The sequence below is a fragment of the Natrix helvetica genome, assembly GCF_964273705.1.
Source record: "Natrix helvetica genome assembly, chromosome: 16".
Lineage (NCBI taxonomy): Eukaryota > Metazoa > Chordata > Lepidosauria > Squamata > Natricidae > Natrix > Natrix helvetica.
Genome location: NC_138563.1, coordinates 10,048,209 through 10,070,729, shown reverse-complemented (window position 1 = coordinate 10,070,729; position 22,521 = coordinate 10,048,209). Strand labels below are relative to the sequence as shown.

At 46.7% G+C, this 22,521-nt stretch overlaps 2 protein-coding genes across 5 annotated transcripts in view; both read left to right on the top strand.

Annotated features, from left to right (window-relative positions):
* Positions 1-441, top strand: part of LOC309399808 (rho GTPase-activating protein 30-like) — a gene marked incomplete at its 3' end in the record, with an annotated part of 21,194 nt that extends 20,753 nt beyond the window's left edge. The window contains exon 4 of the mRNA XM_081967920.1: positions 409-441. Within this exon, the coding sequence (XP_081824046.1) occupies positions 409-441 (33 nt within the window). The remainder of the gene's footprint in view (positions 1-408) is intronic.
* The window catches only part of USF1 (upstream transcription factor 1), a 279,354-nt gene extending 258,729 nt beyond the window's left edge, over positions 1-20,625 (top strand). Inside the window, exons 2-11 of one of the 4 annotated variants that reach the window (XM_081967851.1) lie at positions 409-498; positions 4,818-4,867; positions 5,936-6,048; positions 8,513-8,614; positions 10,734-10,923; positions 12,128-12,215; positions 13,970-14,028; positions 15,110-15,204; positions 17,859-17,987; positions 19,673-20,625. In XM_081967851.1, coding sequence (XP_081823977.1) covers positions 491-498; positions 4,818-4,867; positions 5,936-6,048; positions 8,513-8,614; positions 10,734-10,923; positions 12,128-12,215; positions 13,970-14,028; positions 15,110-15,204; positions 17,859-17,987; positions 19,673-19,759 — 921 coding nt within the window. In that variant the 5' untranslated portion in view covers positions 409-490 and the 3' untranslated portion in view covers positions 19,760-20,625. Of the gene's footprint in view, positions 1-408; positions 499-4,814; positions 4,868-5,929; positions 6,049-8,512; positions 8,615-10,733; positions 10,924-12,127; positions 12,216-13,969; positions 14,029-15,109; positions 15,205-17,858; positions 17,988-19,672 lie in introns of all 4 variants that reach the window. The other 3 variants (XM_081967849.1, XM_081967850.1, XM_081967848.1) reach the window with 3 other exon arrangements.
* The last annotated feature ends 1,896 nt before the right edge of the window (positions 20,626-22,521 follow it).

Here is a 22,521-nt window from a genome sequence, read left to right as displayed (position 1 = left end):
CCTCGGGAGTAAATGACACAGTGCGTAAAGTAGAGGTGCAATTATTGAAACACGCACAACTGCCCCGTGGCATCGCCTTTTGCGCCAGCTGAAGCTTCTGAATACTCTTCAAGGGCAGCCCCATGTGCAGCAGATTGCAGTAGTCTATCCAGGAGGTGACTAGAGCGTGAGTGACGGTGCGCAGAGCCCTCTAGTCTAGGAATGTGCAAAAACCCTTCTGGAGAAGGCAGGTTCACTTAACAACCAGGTTACTAACTGAACAACTGCAGTGTTTCACTTAACGACTGTGGCAAGAAAGGTGGGGCAAAACTCACTTAACCGCCTTGCCGAGCAATGGAAATTGGCCTAATTGTGGTCGTAAGTCGAGGACATCCGTCTTCATGAATGTGTTTTTTCTTTTTCTTTCAGGTTTTGGGTGAAGTAGCTCTGAAGAAGGAGTAGGGAAACGACGTCCGGGGTGAGGTTTTCTGATGCATAACCGACTAAAGAAATGAAGGGGTGAGAGCCATATTTTGGATCTGTTCTTAGCCATAAACAACAGCAAGTTTCTTAGCCCAGTTTGTGCTTTTGCTAAAATAGGAAACCGAGGCGGAAAGATAAATTAATATCTCTTTATTTATGCATAAAGTAAAATGGATGCAAGGCGAGAGAGGTCTTTATAGAGATTTTAAAAATCACTTTATGTACAAGTGATATATACCGTATTTTATATTATATATATATATATATATATATATATATATATATATATATATATATATATATATATATAAATATATATACATACATACATACCATATGGGAGTTGAAGTCTACAAGTCTTAAAGCAGGGGTGTCCAAAGTTGGGAACTTTAAGACTTGTGGACTTCAACTCCCAGAATTCCCCAGCCAGCAGAGCTGGCTGGGGAATTCTGGGAGTTGAAGTCCACAAGTCTTAAAGTTCCCAACTTTGGACACCCCTGTCTTAAAAGTTCTCAAGTTTGAACACCTCTGGTCAAGACTTTTTGATGTCTGAATGCAAAACTTTATTGGATACATCATTTTGGCACTGATGAAGGCAAAAGCAGTTCTACCTAATTCCCGTGCAAACCCACATAACTACAGTATGGATTTCCCCCTCCCGCTATTAGTGCAGGTCGCATTGTCCAGTTGAGTGTCATTATTTTGCTATGAGAAAAAGTCTCCGGTCTTGGCAGACACCTGCCGATGTGTCCTTGGCTCTCATAGCTCTTCTTCTCTTGTTCCTCTGCTCACAACTCTTTTGTTGTCCCCTCAACATTCTGAGGGGATTATCTATTTTGTTGCTGCCATCTAACCTTTTACCAAAGGTATAAGACGCACCTAGCTTTTGGGAAGGAAAACAAGAAAAAGAAATCTGCCTCTGCCTCCCAGCAATTTGCCTCCTTACAGCAAACAGCCTGGTCAGCTTCGGCACAGCCTGATTTAGCACCAGCAGCTGATTGGTGATTGGATCAGCCTTCCGGAATACCGCTGATCAGCTGTTCCAGGCTGCAGGGATCCCCGTTGCCACACCCATCGCCACTACTGGCTATCGCTTCCTCCGGGCGCCCCATTTTCAGCCCGTTCCTGGCGTTGGGGATCGCTGCCACCGCCTATCCACGCCACCTGGAACGGGCCGAAAATGGAGCACACGGAGGCCAAAAATGGTCTCGGCGGGTGGGCGGGGCTTCAGCAACATTCACTCTATAAGATGCACAGACATTTCAACCCACTTTTTTTGGGGGGGGGGTGCGTCTTATAACTAAATGAATCTATCGATCTATCTAATGTGTGTGTTTTGCTGATAAATAAATGAAGAGAGACTAGTATAGATCTACTTCAAACTATTTAGCTCTCATGAGCTAGTATACCCTTACTGGGATTCGGCCCCGTCTGTTTTTACATGTTAGGCACTTATATTAACCTTTAAGCCACAAGTTCTCTTCCCTTATCAGCTGAGCCGGGGGAATGATTAAGTGGTTTTTTTTCTTTTGTCAAAGCACCTGTTATGCCCAAATATGGGAGAGAGCATACTGCTTCCCTTTTGCCTTTCAGTCCCACTCCAGGAGCCTTTCCAAGCAGACTGCCTAATATGTAAAAACAGCCCAGGTTCAAATCCCAGTAAGGGTATGGCTAGCTGATGACAGCTAAATAGCTTGAAATAGATCTATACTAGTCTCCCTTCATTTATTTATCAGCAGAAATGCAACACAAAAAAATGCTTTGTCTGCCTGGAATACTCTAGAGAGCATGCTCGGTAGCAGTGTATGTGCCATGCAACAATTCAGAGCATCCCATGATATTCTTAGCAGATTCTTGTTAATGGCCAATCTCATATTCAGGAGGTGTGCTTCCTACATTATAATCATTTTTGGGAGTCGACTCTTTGGGCGGCTCTTATCAGCATCCACATTTTTCCCTGGTTATTTAAAGAACTAAAAACATTGTCCCAAAGGGATGTTTCAGTTCTGAACCGAAGGATGAGAAGCAAAACTTTTTCAAGGGGGGAAAAAAAACCCCTAGAAAGTCCAGTTGTCTTTTTTGGGGGGGGGAAACACCACCTTTTGGAATGACTTAATGATGGAGAATGATCAAAGCCATTTCTTGTTGCTGAAAACAGTTACTCAAAGACTGCCCTCCTGCTCCCATCACTATCAGGGCTGGTTAATCTTAGAGCAGTGTTAATCAACCTTGGCCACTTTTAAGGTGTCTGGACTTCAACTCCCAGAATCCCCCAGCCGGTGTATTAGCTCTTAAAACTGTCTTAAAAAACCCTTGTGGAATGTAGTCTTCAACGTTGTCTGAATTATCCACCAAGTTGAGGATGAAGAAAGATGACTTGGAAACAAAGCACCTTGATTGTAGTTAGGAAGCTGAAGGCTTAAAATACATGAAATAAAGCTTTGGAAACTAGGGGAAGCTTTAATAAGGAGGTAACAAAATCTTCAAAGCCCCCCCACCCGCCTCAGTATAAATATATATATCTGAGCCTTTGGTGGATAGAAACACTTTTGGGGGGGAACAAAGTTGCTCCAGATGTGGTGTGTTCCACGTTCTTCCCTTGGGTACTCACACAACATAGAATCGTAGGGCTGGGAGGGACCTTGGAGGTCATCTTATCCACCCCCCTGCTCAAGGAAGGTGTCCATATACTATCCACCTCAAACGGCTGTCCAGTTTTCTTCTTGAAAACGTCCAGTATTGGAGACCTACAACTTCTAAGGACAAGTTATTCCACTTATTAATCATTCTCCCTGTCAGGAAGTTTCTCCTCAGTTCTAAGTTGCTTCTCTCCTTGATTAGTTTCCACCCATTGCTTCTTGTTCTACCCTCAGGTGCCTTGGAGAATAGCTTGACTCCCTCTTCTTTGTGGCAACCCCTGAGATGTTGGAAGACTGCTATCATGTCTCCCCTAGTCCTTCTCTTCAGTAGGCTACATGTAACCTCCATCATCCATCCCACAGTTTAACCTCCAGATCCTTTACCATCTTCAATCCCTTGTCTAACCAGTGTCCAGCGAAGCGGGGTCTGCCTGACCTTCAGGAGGGGTGCCCTAGAGCAGTGGTCACCAACTGGGGGTCCGTGGACCACTGATGGTCCACGAGAAAATTGTGGTGGTCTGCAGAAAAACTATTTGCATTTTTTTATATTGCCCTCAATCCTCAAACTACGGCCCCTGGGAGGGATACGTGCAATGGACGCTTGTGTTGCTGCAGAGAGTCTCCCCCCTTCGGGGTCTTTTTGGGCGGGTCGGAGGGGGGCAGAAATTCTGACTTGGGGTCTGCTTCGGCCTCCTAATGTGGGGCTTTGGGCGAAGGCTGGAGGGAAGCGTCACTGGTGGCGAAGAGCCGGAGGGCCTCGTTCCAGTGGGACTGCATCACGGCCTGGAACTGGCTGACCATCTCAGCCGGCTGAGCCTCCAGGCGCCGGGACCTGGCCTTGCAACTCCCGCAGGTCTTCCCTCTGCTTGGAAAGCCCATGCTCCTAGTCCTCAGTGAGGTGCTTCTGCTAGCCCCCTTTGTTAAGTCTATCTCCATTAGGGGACTGGAGTTCAGCAGCGGAATGTAGTAATAAATAAGCCGTTGAATAGTCACTCACAGCCACCGAAGGTAAAACAAAGAATAGCTTCACTTGCGTAACAAAAATAGGATAAATAGTCTCCAAACAGACTATCAGCAGTCTTGAAGTATGTACAGTCCATTTACACCTCGTTGAAGCTACAGTTGCTCAACTCACAATTCACCAAGTAGCTCTCCGTAATAGTTCCTTCCTCCTTATATGGCTGCTGAAAGCAATTGGCATCCCATTACATCCCTCTAGCATTTAAAGTAGCACATACATTTGTTACAATCATGGCTTATGTACATTGCCAAGCCAAGACTAGGCTTACATCCCTAACACCCTTCTCCGTCAGATCCAATCTGAAGTGAGCGGTTTTGCCAACTCTTTTCGCCTGGCGGCTGCTTAGCCCCATCATCTCCTTCCTGTTGGGGTCCTAAGGAGCCAAGGCTGGGAGGGGAGGGGCGCGTAGAGGCTGGCGAGGCAACATCAAGTTGGCCTCACCCGCCCCGTCACATGACCATATAGCCACGCCCGCCCAGCTGGTCATTAGGCAGATCCTATTCGCGGTCCCCGAGGGATTTAAAATTATACATTTCGTGGTTCCTGTGGTCCGAAAGGTTGGGGAACTCTGAACTAGATGACACACAATTGCTCTGCGAGGGCGATGGATGGTCTCTAAATATGATACATTAAAAAGAAAAAAGATCTGGTGGAAAGAATGGTCTCATCTCACGTCTTCCTCCCTGTCTCAGCAGGCAGCAGAAAACGTCAGAGACAGAAGAGGGAACAATTCAAATCCAGGAAGGTGAGCCTTCTCCGGCCCCTTGTCTTTTCTCTTCTTCCTACCCCTGCAAGGTGGGTCCCTTACAGGCAGGCTCAGTTCCTGGAACCCCAGAAATTGCCCTATATACAATTCTTGGGTGACCTTATAGCAGGGGTGTCCAAACTTGGGAACTTTAAGACTTGTGGATTTCAACTCCCAGAATTCCCCAGCCAGCCATGCTGGCTGGGGAATTCTGGGAATTGAAGTCCACAAGTCTTAAAGTTCCCAAGTTTGGACACCCCTGCCTTATAGACATAATTGGGGGGAGGGGTTCATTTATGGGTTGAGAAGGTCTGAGATTTCCTGGTGGTCCCCCACCCCCCCTGCGCCTACTTTAGATCTTTGATCTCAGGGGTACAGGTCATCCTCGACTTACGACTGCAATTGAGCCCCAAAGTTTCTGTTGCCAAGCCAGACAGTTGTAAAAGTGAGCTTGGCCCATTTTATGACCTCTCTGGCCACAGTTGTGAAGCGAATCACTGCAGTCGTTAAGTCGCATGGCTGTGAAGCGAATCCAGCTTCCCCATTGGCTTTGCTTGTCAGAAGGTCACAAAAGGGGATCACATGACCTAGGGATACTGCAACCGTCATAAATATGAACCAATTGCCGAGTGGCTGAATTTTGATTACATGGCCATGGGGATCCTACAACGTTCCGAAGTCATTTTTTTCGGGGGCCGTTGTAATTTTGCACGGTCACTAAACAGATGATAGTAAGTGGTGGGGTGAACTAGAGGTGGGTCTCTCTCCTCACAATCAGAAGGCCGTGAGTTCGATCCTAGGTAGAGGCAGATATGTACAAGAATGAGAATGATGAGAATATATCTGCCGAAGAAAACTCCTCATTGGCAACAGGGAAAGGCATCCGGCCAGTAAACACTCAGCTCCATTCAGTTGCCACAAGGGATTATGGGGCCATTAAAAGATGACTCAACGGATGATTATAAATCGAGGACTGCCTGCATCGCACAGTCCTGGGGAAGGACGGGGAGTAACATGGCGGCTTCGGCCCTATTTAAGGCCTCTTTCTCTTCTTTCCTGAAGGAGCAGTAGCGACAGGGGAAGATCCCACCAGCGTGGCCATTGCGAGCATCCAGTCGGCGGCCACCTTTTCAGACCCTAACATCAAATATGTCTTCCGAGCAGAGAATGGAGGCACTCAGGTGAGGCGCTGTGAGCTGCCGCCAGAAGGTTTCCTCGCTTGCCACTCGGCAGGTATCCAAGCCCCAGGGCTTCTCAAGCCGGACCAGGTTTCAGAAGAGTGGAATTCTGGGAGTTGAAGTCGACCCGTCTTAAATTTGCTCAGGTTCCGAAACAGCGGGCTAAAGCAAATCTCTATGCTGCTGGCTCCGTGTGTGTGTGTGTGTGTGTGTAAGTGTGTGTGTAAATAAAGGGAGACTAGTATAGATCTATGTCAAACTATTTAGCTCTCATGAGCTAGCCATACCCTAACTGAGATTCGAACCTGGGCTGTTTTTAAATGTTAGGCAATTGTGTTAACCTCTAAGCCACAAGCTCTCCTCCCTTATCAGCTGAGCCAAGGAAATGATTAAGTATTATGTCAAAGCTCCTGGTATGCCCAAATATGGGAGGGAACATAGTGCTTCCCTTTTGTCTTTCAGCTCCGCCCCAGGAGCCTTCCAGGCAGAAAACCATTTTTGTGTTGCATTTGTGCATAGATAGATGATAGATAGCTGATAGATAGATAGCTGATAGCAGATAGATAGATGATAGATAGATAGATAGATAGATAGATAGATAGATAGATAGATAGATAGATAGATGATAGATAGATAAAGATAGCTGATAGCTTAGATAGATAAGATAGCTGATAGCAGATAAATAGATAAGATAGCTGATAGATAGATGATAGATAGATAGATAGATGATAGATAGATAGATAGATAGATAGATAGATAGATAGATAGATATGCAGATTACAGATAGAGAAAAAGAGAGAGTAGACAGCTGATAGATAGCGATAGATGATAGATAGATAGATAGATAGATAGATAGATAGATAGATAGATAGATAGATAGATATGCAGATTACAGATAGAGAAAAAGAGAGATTAGACAGCTGATAGATAGCGATAGATAGATGATAGATAGATAGATAGATAGATAGATAGATAGATAGATAGATAGATAGATAGATAGATGATAGATAGCATAGATAGATATGTAGATTACAGATAGAAAGAGATTAGACAGCTGATAGCTAGAAATAGATGGTAGGTAGGTAGGTAGGTAGGTAGGTAGGTAGGTAGGTAGGTAGGTAGGTAGATGATAGATAGATAGATGATAGATAGATAGATGATAGATAGATAGATGATAGATAGATAGATAGATAGATAGATAGATAGATAGATAGATAGATAGATGATAGATAGATAGATGCTTTGAAAACACAAATCTGGTCTGCACAAAAGGACTTTCTCGCTTATTTGCATTGTTGCTGCTTGCCAGTTTGGATTTAACACTTGTAGGCATTCGCTCAAAATCTAAGGGACCGTTTGTGAGCCCAAAATTTCTGTTCCTAAGCAAGACAGTTGTTAAAAGGAATTTTGCCCAATGTTACAACATTTCTTGCCACAGTTGTAAGTGAATCACTGCAGCTGCTATGTTACTAACATTAAGTGAGTCTGCCTTCCTCATTTGAAGTCCAGCTGGGTAACTCTGGGCCAATCACCAGGAGTCAGTGAGTTCTAGTCCTCCCTTAGGGCTGAAAGCAAACTGAATTACTTTGGGCCAATCGCCAGGAGACAGTGAATTCTAGCCCTGCCTTAGGCACAAAAGACCGCTGGCTGATCTTGTACAAATCCATCTCTCTCTGTCCAACCCGCCTCACAAGGTGGTGGTTGTAGGACAGGGGTGTCAAACTCAATGCCCGTGGTCCATGGCCGGCCCGTGGAGTGCTTAGATGTGGCCCATGGGGCCGCCCTGGGAACTTCCAAAGACCAGCCTGCAATGCCTCTGCTAGTGAAAACAGATCGGCAGGGCCACGCATGGATTCCTGGGCCCCGTTTTCGGCCGCCACAGCCTCCTGCAGTGTTCTCCCGGCGAAAACGGGCCCAGTTTTCAAATTAAAATGAAACAAAAGGAGAAATGTTTCTTCCCCTTTTGCATTTGAGCATGCAAGAAGGGACAGGAAAGGGAAACTGTATATATTGTGATTGGACAGGAGGATAGTAGGCTAATAGTTCATGGTGGAGACTAATTGTGTATAATGTGAATGTATGGTCACTTCGACTCTGCATTGTTTTAAATGTAGAAATAATCAAAGTGTATTTCAAAAAAAAAAATCGAGTTTGACACCCCTGTTGTAGGAGGAGGAAAGTGTTTGTACAGTATATACAGTCTGAGCATGCATAATTTTGTATTTATCTTGTCGTGTTTTTGTAGTGTGTATTGGAGGCGCTGTGATGCAACGAAATTTCATTTTAATGTAGGCCGGTTAGTGTCCATTCAAAGGGACAATAAAGTCAGCCTAAGTCTGTCTGGATATGTTGGCAGCTTTGAGGTTTTTATAAATGTAAGAAAAGCGAGAGGTGAATAAAAACCGCTAAGGCTCTCCGTTGACCACCTTGTCCTGTCTCCTTTTTGCTCTCCCCCCCCCCCCATCAGCTGATGTACAGAGTCATACAGGTGGCCGAGGGGCAGCTGGATGGGCAGACGGAGGGCAGCGGGGCCATCAGCGGCTACCCGGCAACGCAGTCCATGACCCAGGTAGGTGCTGCCAATTTGGAGTCAGAGGAAGGTGAGTCCTCCCGGGGAGGAGGAAGCGGCCCTGAGGTTGGGCTGAATCCTCTGGCCGCAGGTGGGTCTCAAGATGCTTTCAGTGGGAGCTTTTGCCAGGGGACCCTGGCTGGCTGGGGAACTCTGGGAGTTGAAGTCCACAAATCTTGGAAGTCACCCTCTTTTTTAAAAAAATTATACATTTTTTTCTTTAAAGTACATAGGTGCTTAATAAACAATATACCGTGTTTCCCCGAAAATACGACATGTCCTCATAAATACAGCCATGCCACATTTTTCTGGTGGGGAAAAATATAACCCCCCCCTCTCCCCCGCATATAAGCCCCCTGGGCAACCCCCCCACCTCCGGCCAGGCAGAACACCGCTCACCAACCTAGCAGTATCCCAGAGGTGCCAAGCCGTGGGAAATTATCTGAATCAATTTACTTATGCAATATAATAATAATAATTATGATGATGATGATGATACTCATAACAGCTCTAGTAATCATACTGATGTTTACTGATGTATAGTCCAATTCTTGCATCTTTCACATATATATATATATATCAATAACCTTTTTTTAAAAAAAAGGTTTTTTTATTTTTAGTCTCATACATTTGCAAGTATACATTCTCTTAGTTATGATTCTTTTCTCATTTTAACACTTTGAAACATTCGTTTTTTCATATAAAAAATTAAAATGTATGATCGGGATTGCTTTGCTTACCATCCCATTACACCAGGGGTGTCCAAACTTGAGGGGTGTCCAAACTTGAGAACTTTAAGACTTGTGGACTTCAATTCCCAGAATTCCCCAGCCAGCATGGCTGGCTGGGGAATTCTAGGAGTTGAAGTCCACAAGTCTTAATGTTCCCAAGTTTGGACACTCCTGCCATACACCTATTTTATTTTACCTCCACCCTTCTTTCCTTTCCTTTTCTCCCTCCCTCCCTCTCTACTTTCTTCTCCTCTCCTTTCCCTTTCCTTCTTCCCCTTCCTCTCCCCTACTCCTCTACCTCTTCCCCTTCTTCATATCCTCTCTCCTCCTCTTCCTATCCCTCCCCATCTGCCTCTCCTTTCCTCTTTCCTCTTTCCCTCTTCTTCCCTCTCTTCTCCTCTTCCTTTCTTCCTTTCCCCTCCTATTGTTGTGGTTGCCTATTTTCCTCTTCCGTCTGGTGTATTTTTGGGGTGGTATTCCATCAAGCCCGGTTCTAACTTTATATTTCCTTTTCCTCATTTTATGTTCAAAACTGTTTTCTTACCTATGTCTCATTCTTTGAACATGTACTTAAGTATTAGTACTGTACTACTTTTCTAGTTCCCCCTTCTTCCCCCTTTTTCATTTAGTAGTGTGGGTTTCTATTTCTTTCTTTCTTTCTTTCTTTCTTTCTTTCTTTCTTTCTTTCTTTCTTTCTTTTCTATCTTATTCATATTCTTTCTCTAACCAATCATAAAATCTTCCCCACGTCTTGAAGTACACCGTTTCCTCTTCATCCTTTATTCTGAGAGTTAACCTATTCATTTCTGCACAGTCCAATTTTTTTCTTATTATCTCTCCTTCCAAAGGGATCTTATCGGCTTTCCAATTTTGTGCAAATACAATTCTCGCTGCCATTGATATATGTATAATCAAATATGTTTCTTCTTTGCTATATTTCTCTGGTAAGATACCCCATAAAAATGTCTCTGGTCTTAACTCTATACTTCGATGTAGCATTTTCTCTAACCATGGTCTTATTTTAATCCTATAATTCCTTTTTACTTAGATATATCAATAACCTTCCATCTTCTAATTTCTGCCTCTTTCATCTACTCATTCATAGTACAAATCCCATATTAAAAAATATTCTGTTCCTTCCTTATCTTTTACTATTAATGTCAATCCATCCGTCTCCACACAGCCTGATATTGTTCTAATTATACTTCCATCTGTAGGTATATCCTCATTTTTCCAATATTGTGCAAATATAATTCTCGCTGCTGTCAGCACCTGTATTATTAAATGTCTAATCCCTTTATTATAATTTTCTGGTAATACGCCTAAAACAAGACAAACCAGAACTATATTCCTGGTTTGAAGTCACTCTCTCGATCTCCTCTTCCCAGGCTGTCATCCAAGGAGCGTTTACGAGCGAAGATGCCGTCGACTCCGAAGCTGCCGCCACCGAGACCCACTACACCTATTACCCGGCCACCGTGGCCGACACCAGCACCTCTGCCGGAGCAGGGACAACTGCTGTGGTCACCACACAGAACTCAGATGCCCTTCTGGGACAAGCTACGCCCACCGGCACAGGTCAGTCAGGCAGGACCGCCGTCCCAGGTGGAGGTCGGGCCCAGACTTATCCTCCCACTGGGCTATGATTCTGTTGCTCTCCCCAATCTTCCAATCTATGAATTCGATTAAATATTAATTATCAATATTCCATTGATAAATGCTGCCTTTTGACAGCATCTGTGGACCATTTTTGACAGAGCCAAAGGAAGTGACAATTTGATAGGCCGAGAAGAGAGTTTCCCCACCGTGGAAACTTGTAGGCTGGTGGGCTTGCAATTTCCAGAATTGAACTGACTGGGGAATTCTGGGAGTTGAAATCTACCCATCTTAAAGTTGCCAAGATTGAAAAAAAAGTTCATTTCTCATTTTTTTTCCCCTATGGTGATAATTTTTATATTTCTCGTTTCACCTTTCTTCTTTGTAACTGCCATTCTAATACAAATCCTTCATAAAAAGTTATTGCATTACATTCTTGGTTAAACTATCTTTGCATTGATATATAATCTTATGGTACTACTCCAGAAAGGAAGTGGTATTATTAGCTAGTTTTAAAAAATACACTTTTCCCAAAAGGTTTCCACAATTTTGGCTACTTACTACCGTATTTTTCGGAGTATGAGACGCACCTTCTCCCCCTCCAAAAAAGAGGGTGCGTCTTATGCACTGAATACAGCATTTTTGGCCTCCCGAAATCCCGCCCCCTTCACAAAAATGGAGGTTCAGACAGTTTGGGAGGTTTGCAAAGTGCTTCTGGGGGTTGGGGAGGGCAGAAATGAGCGACAAACGGGCCATTTTTTGCTTGTTTTGCCCCCAGCCCCCAGGAGCACTCTACAAGCCTCCTAAAGGCTATGCATGCCCTTCTTTTGGCAAAAAACATTTTTTTGCTCATCCCCCCCCCCCCCCCAGCACTTTTCAGGCCTCTCAAACTCTCTGCATGCCACGTTTTTCACAAAAAACGAGGCTTGCAAAGGGTTTGGGAGGTCGGCAGAGTGCAAAATCTTTTTTTTTTAAATTTACCTCTTCAAAATCTTGGTGCGTCTTATACTCCGAAAAATACGGCATATAGTTGCTTTACTCTGGCAAGATTCTGTCTGTAGGCGAACAACAATGAAGAGACGGCTGGGAAGGAACTCCAGTTTTGTGTTTGGTTCTTGGATGTGGATTCGTTTTGGAGTGTTTCCTAAATCCAAAGCTCTCTCTCTCTCTCCCCCACTTCGAACAGGCCAGTTTTTCGTCATGATGTCACCCCAGGAGGTGTTACAGAGTGGAACCCAGCGGTCGATTGCGCCTCGGACTCACCCTTATTCCCCGTGAGTGGCAGGCCTCGTATTTATTGTCATGCTTGCCGACGTCGGAATTGGAAGGGCGGGGGCTGTTTTGTTTGCTAGGGCAGTGCCCCCCCTCCCCCCAAGCCTTGTGGGCACCAGGGACCGATTCCTTGGAGGGAGCGTTTGGAGGGGACTGAATTCGCTTGCTGCCGTATCCCGTAGTTAAATCTTGGCTTGTTTGCGCAGACCGGTTTTTGCCATGCCACGGACCGGGAGTTGAGGACCCCCGTGCCAGGGTCTCAGGATTTGTGAATATAACTTTTGAGTGTAAATTGTTTTTTTTTATTATTAGGATTTTTCAAAGGTTTTCCTGACTTGAGCAGGGGGTTGGACTGGAAGTCCTCCAAGGCCCTTTCCAGAAAATTCTATCTTTCCAAGTTCAAATTCAATAAAAGTATAAAAAGTTCAAAAAAAAAATTAAAAAGTGGGGAGTGAAAAAAAGAAGGAAAACATGGAGTGATGTCCTCCATCCTTGTTTCTGTTGAGTAAATGCTGTCTTAATTTCCCCCCTTCCTCTTTTACCCTTTCAAATCAAATCTTTATTCTGGTTCAGGGATCAGCATTAGGAGAATGAGATACGAATAATGTTTTTTTTTTTAAACTAAAAAGACATAAGAACAAAATTTGCACAAGGTTAAACCAAGGAAAATCCGTTAACTCTTTTTAATCCCCCTTCTACAAATCACCAATCTTTTCTTCTTTACCCCAAAAGTCCCAAAAAGGTTTCCAGTCTATTTTGTTTTTTTAAAGTCTTGTATCATTTTTACCCTGATCAAACCGTTTAGCTTTGCAGTTCTACAATTCCACTCTGTACATTTCATTATTCTTCCCTCTGTGCATACAATAATCTTAATTTCCCAGATTTCTTTTCCACTGCAGTCCATAAAGCCCAATAGAAACAATTTGGGTTTCATTTAATATTAATCTTGCAGTACCTTCTCATCAGGGAATAAATTTGCACCCCAAATTTCTTTTGTTTTTTCTCACATCCACCATGCAGGATAGGAAGCCCCTCTTCCTCTTCGCTCTTCCAATCCTTTGTCCCTTTTTAACATCTTTGATAACGATCTTCAAAGCGCTCCATGGCTCAGGACCTAGTTACCTGCGGGATCGTATTCTGCCCCATACATCCCTGCGACCAATCCGCTCGCACAGAGAGGGTCTCCTCCAGGTGCCGTCCACCAGGCAGTGTCGAGGGGCGGCGCCTAGGAGTAGAGCCTTCTCTGTGGTGGGCCCAGCCCTGTGGAATGACCTCCCCCCGGATATTAGGAATACCTCTGACCTCCGCTCCTTTCGTGTAAAGCTCAAGACCCACCTATTTCAAGTTGCTGGCCTGGCTCAACTCTGATCCAATTTTATCGCTCCTGACGGGTTTTTTATCTGGGATATTTTAATTGCATCCAATTTACTTAGGGGTTTTTAACATTGTGTTTTTACTTGTTTTTATCTACCAATTCACCTCCTCCTAGTATATGTTTTGTATGTGTCTCGGTATATGTTTTTGGTATATGTATGTTTGTCTATATATTTATTTCCTATGTTTTGTTGTACGCCGCCCCGAGTCCTTCGGGAGAGGGTGCGGCTAAGAAATAAATATTTATTATTATTATTATTATTATCTCAGCCAGTGTCACAGACCAACAGTTCTCCATTTATGAGAATTCTGCCTTAAATGGTGACACGATGCAAATTTAACGACACGAGTGTACATTAGACCTGCCTTTTCCTTCTCCCAGGAAGTCAGAAGCTCCACGGACAACGCGGGACGAGAAGCGTCGGGCACAGCACAACGAAGGTCAGGAAGGCAGCTGGATTTGGGGGGGGGGGGGAGGCAATGGGGCATAGTGGTTAGGTTGGTGGAGTAGAACTGGGGAGATCAGATCCGTCCTCAGCCATGGAAACTCACTAGGTCTCTTTCTCCCTCTGCCCTCTCTCTCTCTCCCTCTCTCTCTCTCCTCTTCTCACACACATTTCTCTCATCTCTCTTTCTCTCTCTCTGATCTCTATCTTTCTTTTTATTCTCTCCTCTCTCGCCTTTTTCTCTTTCTCTCTCTTCCTCTCTCTCTCTTATCTCTTTCTCACACACATTTCTCTCTCTTTTTCTCTTTCCTCTTTCATCTCTCTTTCTCTCTCTCCCCCTCTCTCTCATCTCTTTCTCACACACATTTCTCATCTCTGATCTCTTTCTCCTCTCTGATCTCTATCTTTCTCTTCTCGCTCTCATCTCTTTCTCACACACATTTCTCTCTCTCTCCTCTCTGATCTCTCTTTCTCTTTTCTCTCTCTATCTCTCTCCCTCTCCTCTTCTCACACACTTCTCTCTCATCTCTTTTTCTCTCTCCTCTCTGATCTCTATCTTTCTCTTTTCTCTCTCCTCTCTCACCTTTTTCTCTTTCTCTCCCGCTCTCTTATCTCTTTCTCTCACTCATTTCTCTCTCTCCTCTCTGATCTCTCTCTTTCTCTTTTCTCTCTCCTCTCACCTTTTTCTTTCTCTCTGTCTCTCTCTGTCTCCCTCTCTCTCTCTCTCTTATCTCTTTATCACTCACATTTCTTTCTTATCTCTCTCTCTCGTTTCTGATCTCTCTCTTTCTCTTCTCTCTCTCTCCCCAACCTACCTCACAAGATCCTTCTTGTGGGGGGCATGAATAAAGGGAGGTCCCCATGAAAAGAGGAGGGCTATGCCTAATAAATGCAGGCAGTCCTCAACTTACGACCATTCATTTACCGACTGTTTGAAGTTACAACAGCAATGGCAAAAGTGACTTAAGACCAGTCTTACACTTGGGCACCGCTGCAGAATTCCACAACCTTGCAAAACACGGAAGTGGCGCCTCCCCTTCCAGAAAGTCATCCTGTCATCCTTTTGTGTCCTGCAGTGGAACGCCGGCGCAGGGACAAGATCAACAATTGGATTGTGCAGCTGTCCAAGATCATCCCGGACTGTTCAATGGAGAACACCAAATCTGGACAGGTGAGAACGGTTGAGCGGCTGTGATGTGAGGAGTTGAGAGGTTTAGGGTTGGGGGTGGAGGCAATATCAGTCCCGCCTTTGGCATGGAAGACAGCTGGGTGATTTCAGGCTAGTCTTTCTCTCTCTCAGCCCAACCCACCTGCCAGGGTTGTTGTGAGGAAAATTGGGGGAGGAAGGAGTGCCGGATATTTTGCCGCCTTGAGTTATTTGTCAAAAAATGAAGGCAGGATACAAATAAATAGAGGGAAAATAGTGACGTCGCCCTTCCCAGCAGTTACCTTCACTGCCCGGAAGGCTAATGGTAAGCTTTGGCTTGAAATGGATCATACCAGAAGTCCTCCTGTTACGCCCGCTCAGCCCCCCTTCAAGATGGCAATGGTACTGGAAGAGAAGCACTTACGACTAATGTGTGATATGCTGCAGTGGTCACAGTCTGGGTGCTCAGGTCTCCGACTCACAGTTACGACACTGCAGAAGTCACGCCATCGCCCTTTTCACCCTTCCTATCTAACAGATTAACAGAGTTGAAAGGGACCTTGGAGGTCATCTAGTCCAACCCCCCTCAGCCCAAGCAGGAGACCCTACAACATTTCTGACAGAGGGCAGTCCAGTCTCTTCTTGAAAGCCTCCAGGGATGAAGCTCCCACAACTTCCGAAGGCAACTTTTGTTCCATGGGTTGGTGGTTCTCCCTGTCAGGAAATTCCTCCTTATTTCTCTCCTTGGTCAGTTTCCATCCATTCTTCCTTGTCTGGCCTTCGTGTGCCTTGGAGAATAGGTTGACCCCCCTTCCTCCTCTCTGGGGCAGCCCCTCAAATATTGGAAGATGCTCTCCTGTCTCCCCTGGTCCTTCTCTTCCCTAGACTAGCCAGGCCCAGTTCCTGCAACCGTCCATTGTCTGTTTGAGCCTCCAGTCCCCTCATCATCCTGGTTGCTCCTTCTCTGCACCCTTTCCAGGGTCTCAACCTCTTTTTTGTAGTGTGGGGACCAAAACTGGATGCAGGATTCTAGGTGTGGCCTTACTAAGGCTTTATAGAGTGGTATATATAGAGGGGTTCCCTTCCAATTCCCCACAAGAAAGGCAGTGGGGAAGCCGGGAAGGTCACAAGCTGCCCTTATAAGTCACTGCAGGGGTCTCTTACTCTGTAGCCCCCCCACAGGTCACGGACACACCCATGGCCCATGTGACCTGCTTGGGACTCCCTCACCTCTTCCTGTTTAACAACCCGACAGTCCTGGGGTTATGACAGCAAATTGGACCAGAATTTTTGTCCCCAAGCACTCACAGGACACCATGTTTTACAATCACATCAATTACCGACCGAAATTTTGTCCCAGTTGCTGTCATAACCCGAGGACGGCCTGTATTTGAATAGAAGGTGATGAATGGATGGAATAACAATAGCACTCAGACTTATGTCCCGCTTTACAGTCCTTTTACAGCCCTCTCTAAGCGGTTTACAGAGTCAGCCTCTGGCCCCCTAGCAATCTGGGTTCTCATTTTACTGGAAGGATGGAAGGCTGAGTCAATCTGGAGCCGGTCAGGATCGAACTGTTGTCAGTGGGCAAAGTTTGCCTGTAATATTTCATTCCAACCACTGGGAGGGAGGGAGGGAAGGAAGGAAAGCGGGAGAGAGGAAGGAACTTACACTTATATACCACTTCACAGCCCCCTCTAAGCAGTCACAGTGTCAACCTCTTGTCCCCAACAGTCGAGGTCAGTGATGGCGAACCTAAGTGGCACGTGGAGCCATTTGTCAGGGCACACGAGGCGCTGCCCTGTCAGCTGAGTTCACCCTTTTTAAAAGCCATTTTTCGCCCTCCCCAGGCTCCAGATGCTCTATAGGAGCCTGGGGAGGGCGAAAACAGCCTCCCCCACCCCCCGGACGCTCTCCGGAGGCGTCAGCGAAGCTTCCGGACTGTCCTTGAAGCCTTCGCAGCGCTCAAAACGACCCTTCGAGCAAGATCGTTTTGAGCGCTCCGAAGGCTTCAGGGACTGTCCGGAAGCTTCCCTGATGCCTCCGGAGGGCGTCCAGGGGGGGGGGGGGAGGCTGTTTCCCCCCCCCCCCCCCCCCCCGGCTCCTATAAAGCCTCTGGAGCCTGGGGAGGGCAAAAAAAACATGTACAAATGGTGGGGGGGAATGCCTATAGTGCGCGCATGTGCACTGGGGGAACACATTGCATTATGGATGCGCCACGCCCGCACACGTCCCCTCCCTGCACTCCCCCCACTTACGACACGCGAGCCAAAAAAGGTTCGCTGTTGCTGGTCTAGGTCCTCATTTTACCCACCTTGGAAGGACAGAAGTCAACCTTGGGACTGGTGGGATTCGATCTGCCCAATTGCAGGCAGCTGGCAGTCACCATTGGCTTTTGCGGCTGGAATGACATCTAGTAGACCCCTGGAGGCTCTGGGCTCCTCCCCGTAGCAGCTTTTGCACCCCTGGTGATCTACTGAGGGATCTGCTGGGCGTTAAGTCGATTGGGGGTAAAAGAGCTGTTGGCCTCCAGTCTTCTGTCCAGGATGCTTGGGGAGGGATAACCCAGAAGGTTCTGCCTTCTCTCCATTCAAAGGAGTGACCAAATCCGGGAGGATGCCTCCCCCAAAGTAGCCGAGGTTACTCTCTTGAGTCCCTTTCTCTTCCTCCCCCTGCAGAGCAAAGGAGGGATCCTCTCCAAAGCTTGCGACTACATTCAGGAATTAAGGCAGAATAACATCCGTCTTTCCGAGGAACTGCAGGGCCTGGACCAGCTCCAGGTGGATAACGGAGTCTTGCGACAACAGGTAAGGTTGACAAAAAAAACCTCCCCTATTTCTGGAGGGGACCCTCGATGCTCTGGGCTTTCACATCAAGGGCCTAGGGCAGGATTTGGCAACCTTAAACACTCAAAGAGCCATTTGGACCCGTTTCCCACAGAAAAGAAAACTCCTGGAGCCACAAAGGTCCTAACCGGAAGCCCCCCGTTCAATTCCGGAGCCAGCCGGAAGTCTGGTTTCCCCACCATAGAGTCTCCTCCTAGCGCAGCGTACTTTTCCCTCTACCCGTCATAACCGAAAGCCCTATCAATGGTGGAGACAACTGGAAAACCCTCCCCTTGCCATAGAGTCTTCTCTTGGCGCACTGGGCTTCTCTCTCCCACCGGAAGCTCCTCTCAAAATTGTGGCGCCAACCAGTGACGGAGCCACAGCAGAGGGAGGAAAGGGCCACATGCGGCTCCAGAGCCACAGTTTGCTGGCCCCCCTGGACTAGGGTGAATCCAGCTGAGCAGCCTGACCGGATTCACAAAATAACCCCCTTCATTCGCCAAACCTTTGGCCAGGGCTTCTCAACCTGCCGGCTGGGGGATTTTGGGAACTGGGCTCTATTCATTCGTCTTTTCCTTTTATTCAAGAAAGGTTAAGATACAAAACTCCCAACGCACTTAAAAACCAAACCCCAAACCCTCCCCCCCCACACACATACACAAAGCAAACATGACCTTAAAACAAAAGGTGCGAAAAAGAAGAAAAAACACAGAATTACACATATTTTCCCCTCTAGTTGAAAAATGATTAATACATTACTGCAATATTGCTATCCCACCTCTTGCGAAACACGCCTAGAAAAATGTTAAACTACTAAGCTGTTTGAAAATTAGTGGACTGACATCCATGTAGAGATCAGAAGAGAACAAAAGAGTTGGAAGGGACCTTGTAGGTCATCTAGTCCAACCCCCCACCCAAGCAGGAAGACCCTACACCATTCCTGACAGAGGGCAGTCCAGTCTCTCCTTGAAAGCCTCCAGGGATGAAGCTCCCACAACCTCCGAAGGCAACTTCTGTTCCACGGGTTGATTGTTCCCCCTGTCATGAAATTCCTCCTTATTTCCAGGTTGAATCTCTCCTTGATCAGTTTCCCTCCATTCTTTCTCGTCTGGCCTTTGGGTCCCTTGGAGAATAGCTTGACCCCCTAACTCCCCTCTGTGGCAGCGAACAGTTAAAACAGAAGGGATGACTCGAGAGTAAGGCTTGGAGGCGATTGGCCCCTCCCATATGACATAAAAGTGGAGCAAATGGACGTGAGCCTTTGCAGGAAGCAACTTTGTTCATTCTTGTTGGTTTAAATTCTGAAGCTCCGTTTTGACTCTGTGCTCCATGTGGCCTTGCAAAGCTAATTGCCAATTAGCTCTTTGGCAGCCTTTCAAGGGAGATAAAAGTGGGTGCTTCTCAGCCTAATCCCGAAAGACTTTGGCAGACTTTTGTCGGACTTTTTACTACTCTTTGGGACTCATTACGGGCTGTGAATGAACATCCGTTCAACAGCCGTTGAAATAAAAAGAGGGTTTTTGGACTTAATCATATGCATTTTACTGTATCGGGAAGCCTAGGCCAGAGCACCTGATGGGTGGAGGTCCCATTAAGATGCCCACCCATCTTAGAATCGATAAAACCCTCGGACCTCCATCTCTGTCCTCTTCTTCTTCTCGCAGGTCGAGGATCTGAAGAACAAAAACCTGATTTTACGAGCGCAGCTGCGACAGCACGGCGTGGAGGTGATCATCAAGGAATCCCACTGAACGAACACTCACCCACTCACCAGCAGGAAGGGCCTCGCTCGAGACACGGACACCCCCCTGCCCCGCCCCCCATCTCGGGCACAGCAGGAGGCCGCGATGCCCAGCTGCACCGGTGCTTCCAAGCCTTCCTTCCTCCCCCTCTTCTCTTCTCCCTCTCTCTCTCTCTCTGGCGCCGGATCAGAAGGCCGCGTCCCCTCCCTCGGAGGCCAGGACTCGGCTGAGGACGTTCGACTTTGCCCCTTTGGGCTGACCCTTCGGCTTGGCCCTCCGAGCTTGACAAACGTACTCTTGGTTTGTGGGACCCTAAAACGATCCCTCCCCCCCCCTGCAGGTTGTGTTGACCCTCTCCCATCCCTGCCGTTTTTGCTGAGCATTGCCGCCCCCTCACGCGCTTCCCCTGACGCCCGCTTGCATGCCACCTCACGTAGTTCCCTTCCAGAGCTCTCTCCTCCCACCTGTGGCACGGGGGCCTCTGGGGATCGTCCCCCCACCCTCTTCCCGAGCTCTGCTCCCGCCAAGCAAGGGGGTGGCACTCTAGGCAGCCCCTCCTGCTTGCCCTCCATTAGCCCATCCTTCCTTCTCTCCTTGGATATGGACTCCGGAAAGGCCGACGCTCATTGCCGAAGAGACGCGACTTTGCTCGCGGCACAGAGTGCCAAGGACCGGAGCAGGTGCCGAGCAGCCACTGTCTTCCTCTCTCTCAAAGAAGAAGAAGATGCATCTAAGGATCAGCATAGCAGTTCTCTCTCTCTCTTCCCCCCCCCCCCCACTTTTTTTATATATATATATATATAAATTTTATATATATATATATATAAATCCTGCGTTTTGGATGACAACAACAAAAAAGGAACCTAATTAAAAAACTGCCTTGCTGGGTTGATTTTGCGTGTGGTTTTTGTTCCGGTGGCGGCTGGGGTCTGTCCGTGGGGTGGGGTGGGGGGAAAGGTTGGTGCTCGGAGCTCCTTTGGACAGGTTTGTGTTGTGTGTCTCTGCCCCCTCAACGTTGGTAGGGCTGGTGGTGCCCGGTTGGCAAAGAGGAAGGGTCTCTGCATAGGGACCCCCAAATCTCTCTTCCAGCAATCGGGTAAGTCGCCCCAAAGCTCTGCTCTCCTGCCTCGGACAAGCAGCAGTGAAAGCCAGTAGAAGATTTGTAGCTCAGGGTTGGACTGGGGGGGGGGCATCCTTGGTGGTCCCTGAGCAGACCTTTCATGGCCCAACTAGGGAATATCATCAGTGTTAGAAAGGAGGGATGGTTGTGGAGAGGAGGAGGAGGAGAACAGGGGTCCCGGGTGCTTTCTGAGCTTGATGGGTTTCCTTGCAGACTTTTCATGGCCCAACTAGGTAATAATATCAGAACTAGAAGGGAATGGGGTTTATAGAGAGGAGGAGAACGGAGGGTTCCTGACTGCTCACTGAGCTTGGTGGTTTTCTTACAGACGTTTCATGGCCCAACTAGGGAACATCAGCAGTGCTGGAAGGGAGGGGAGTGTGGAGTGGAAGAGGAGGAGGAAAGGAGTAAGGGAGGAGGAGGACTGAGGGGGGTCCTTGGTGCTCTTTGGGCTTGGTTATTTTCCTGCAGACGTTGCATTGCCAAACGAGGTAACCTCATCAGTGCTAAAGGGAGGGGGCTTTGTGTGTGTGTATATATATATATGTGTATGTATATATAAAAGAAGAAACAGACATTGTGGTCTCGGCAATGGCCAAATTGATTAATAGTGTATAAAGGCACATATCTCTTTAATGGGTTTTGCACTCTTGACAATGTTAGCAGAGGCTAAGGAAAGCGAGTGAGCAATCTCTTTTAAGTTCCGGAGATCGCAATGTGTGTCTCTTCTTTTATGTGGTTGTGTCTGTGTGTGTGTGTTGCCCTGCCAGTGTTTTGGCTGTGTGAGTGTGGTTTTCCTCCTGGGGGGGGGGGTGTCCTTGATTGTGGGATTGCTTTCTGCCTGAACATCTACATCAGGGGTGTCCAAACTTGGCAACTTTAAGACTTGTGGACTTCAACTCCCAGAATTCCCCAGCCAGCTGGCTGGGGAATTCTGGGAGTTGAAGTCCACAAGTCTTAAAGTTGCCAAGTTTGGACACCCCTGATCTACATTCATGTTAACTTGAAACCAACTTTTTCCTTTAATTGAGAGGGTGGGGTGTTTTTTTTTCCAAATTCAGTCAAACCTCTGAAGCGTTTTCAGTTTCTTTTTATAAAAAGTTTTTTTTTTTAATTCTCTTACATGCAGTTTACAGGTAGACATTCACACAGTTGTTACTCTTATTCATTTTTATCACTTGCAAACGTTTATTTTTCCATATAGAAGGTTAAAATATACATTCTGGGCTGCTTTGCTTACCATACACCCATTTTATGTTATCATTGCCCTACTTTTCCCTTCCTCCTCTCCTTTCCCTTTCTTTCTTCCCTTGGCTCCCCCCTACTCCTCTCTTCCTCTTCCCCCTCCTCCCTTCTCTCCTCCTCCCTTCCATCTTCCTCTCCTCATCTCTTATCTTCCTTTCCTCCTTTCTCTCCTCTCTTCTTTTCTCTCCCTCCCTCCCTTTTCTACTTTCTTCCTTCCTCTCTCCTTTCCTTCTTCCCTTTCCCCCCCCACTCTTCCCCTTCCTACCCTCTCTCCTTCATTCCATCTTCCTCTCCTCACCTCTTCTCTTTCCTCCTTTCTCTCATCTCTCTTCCTTTCTCTCCCTACCTCCCTTCTCTACTTTCTTCCTTCCTCTCTCCTTCTTCCCTTTCCTCTACTCTACTCTTA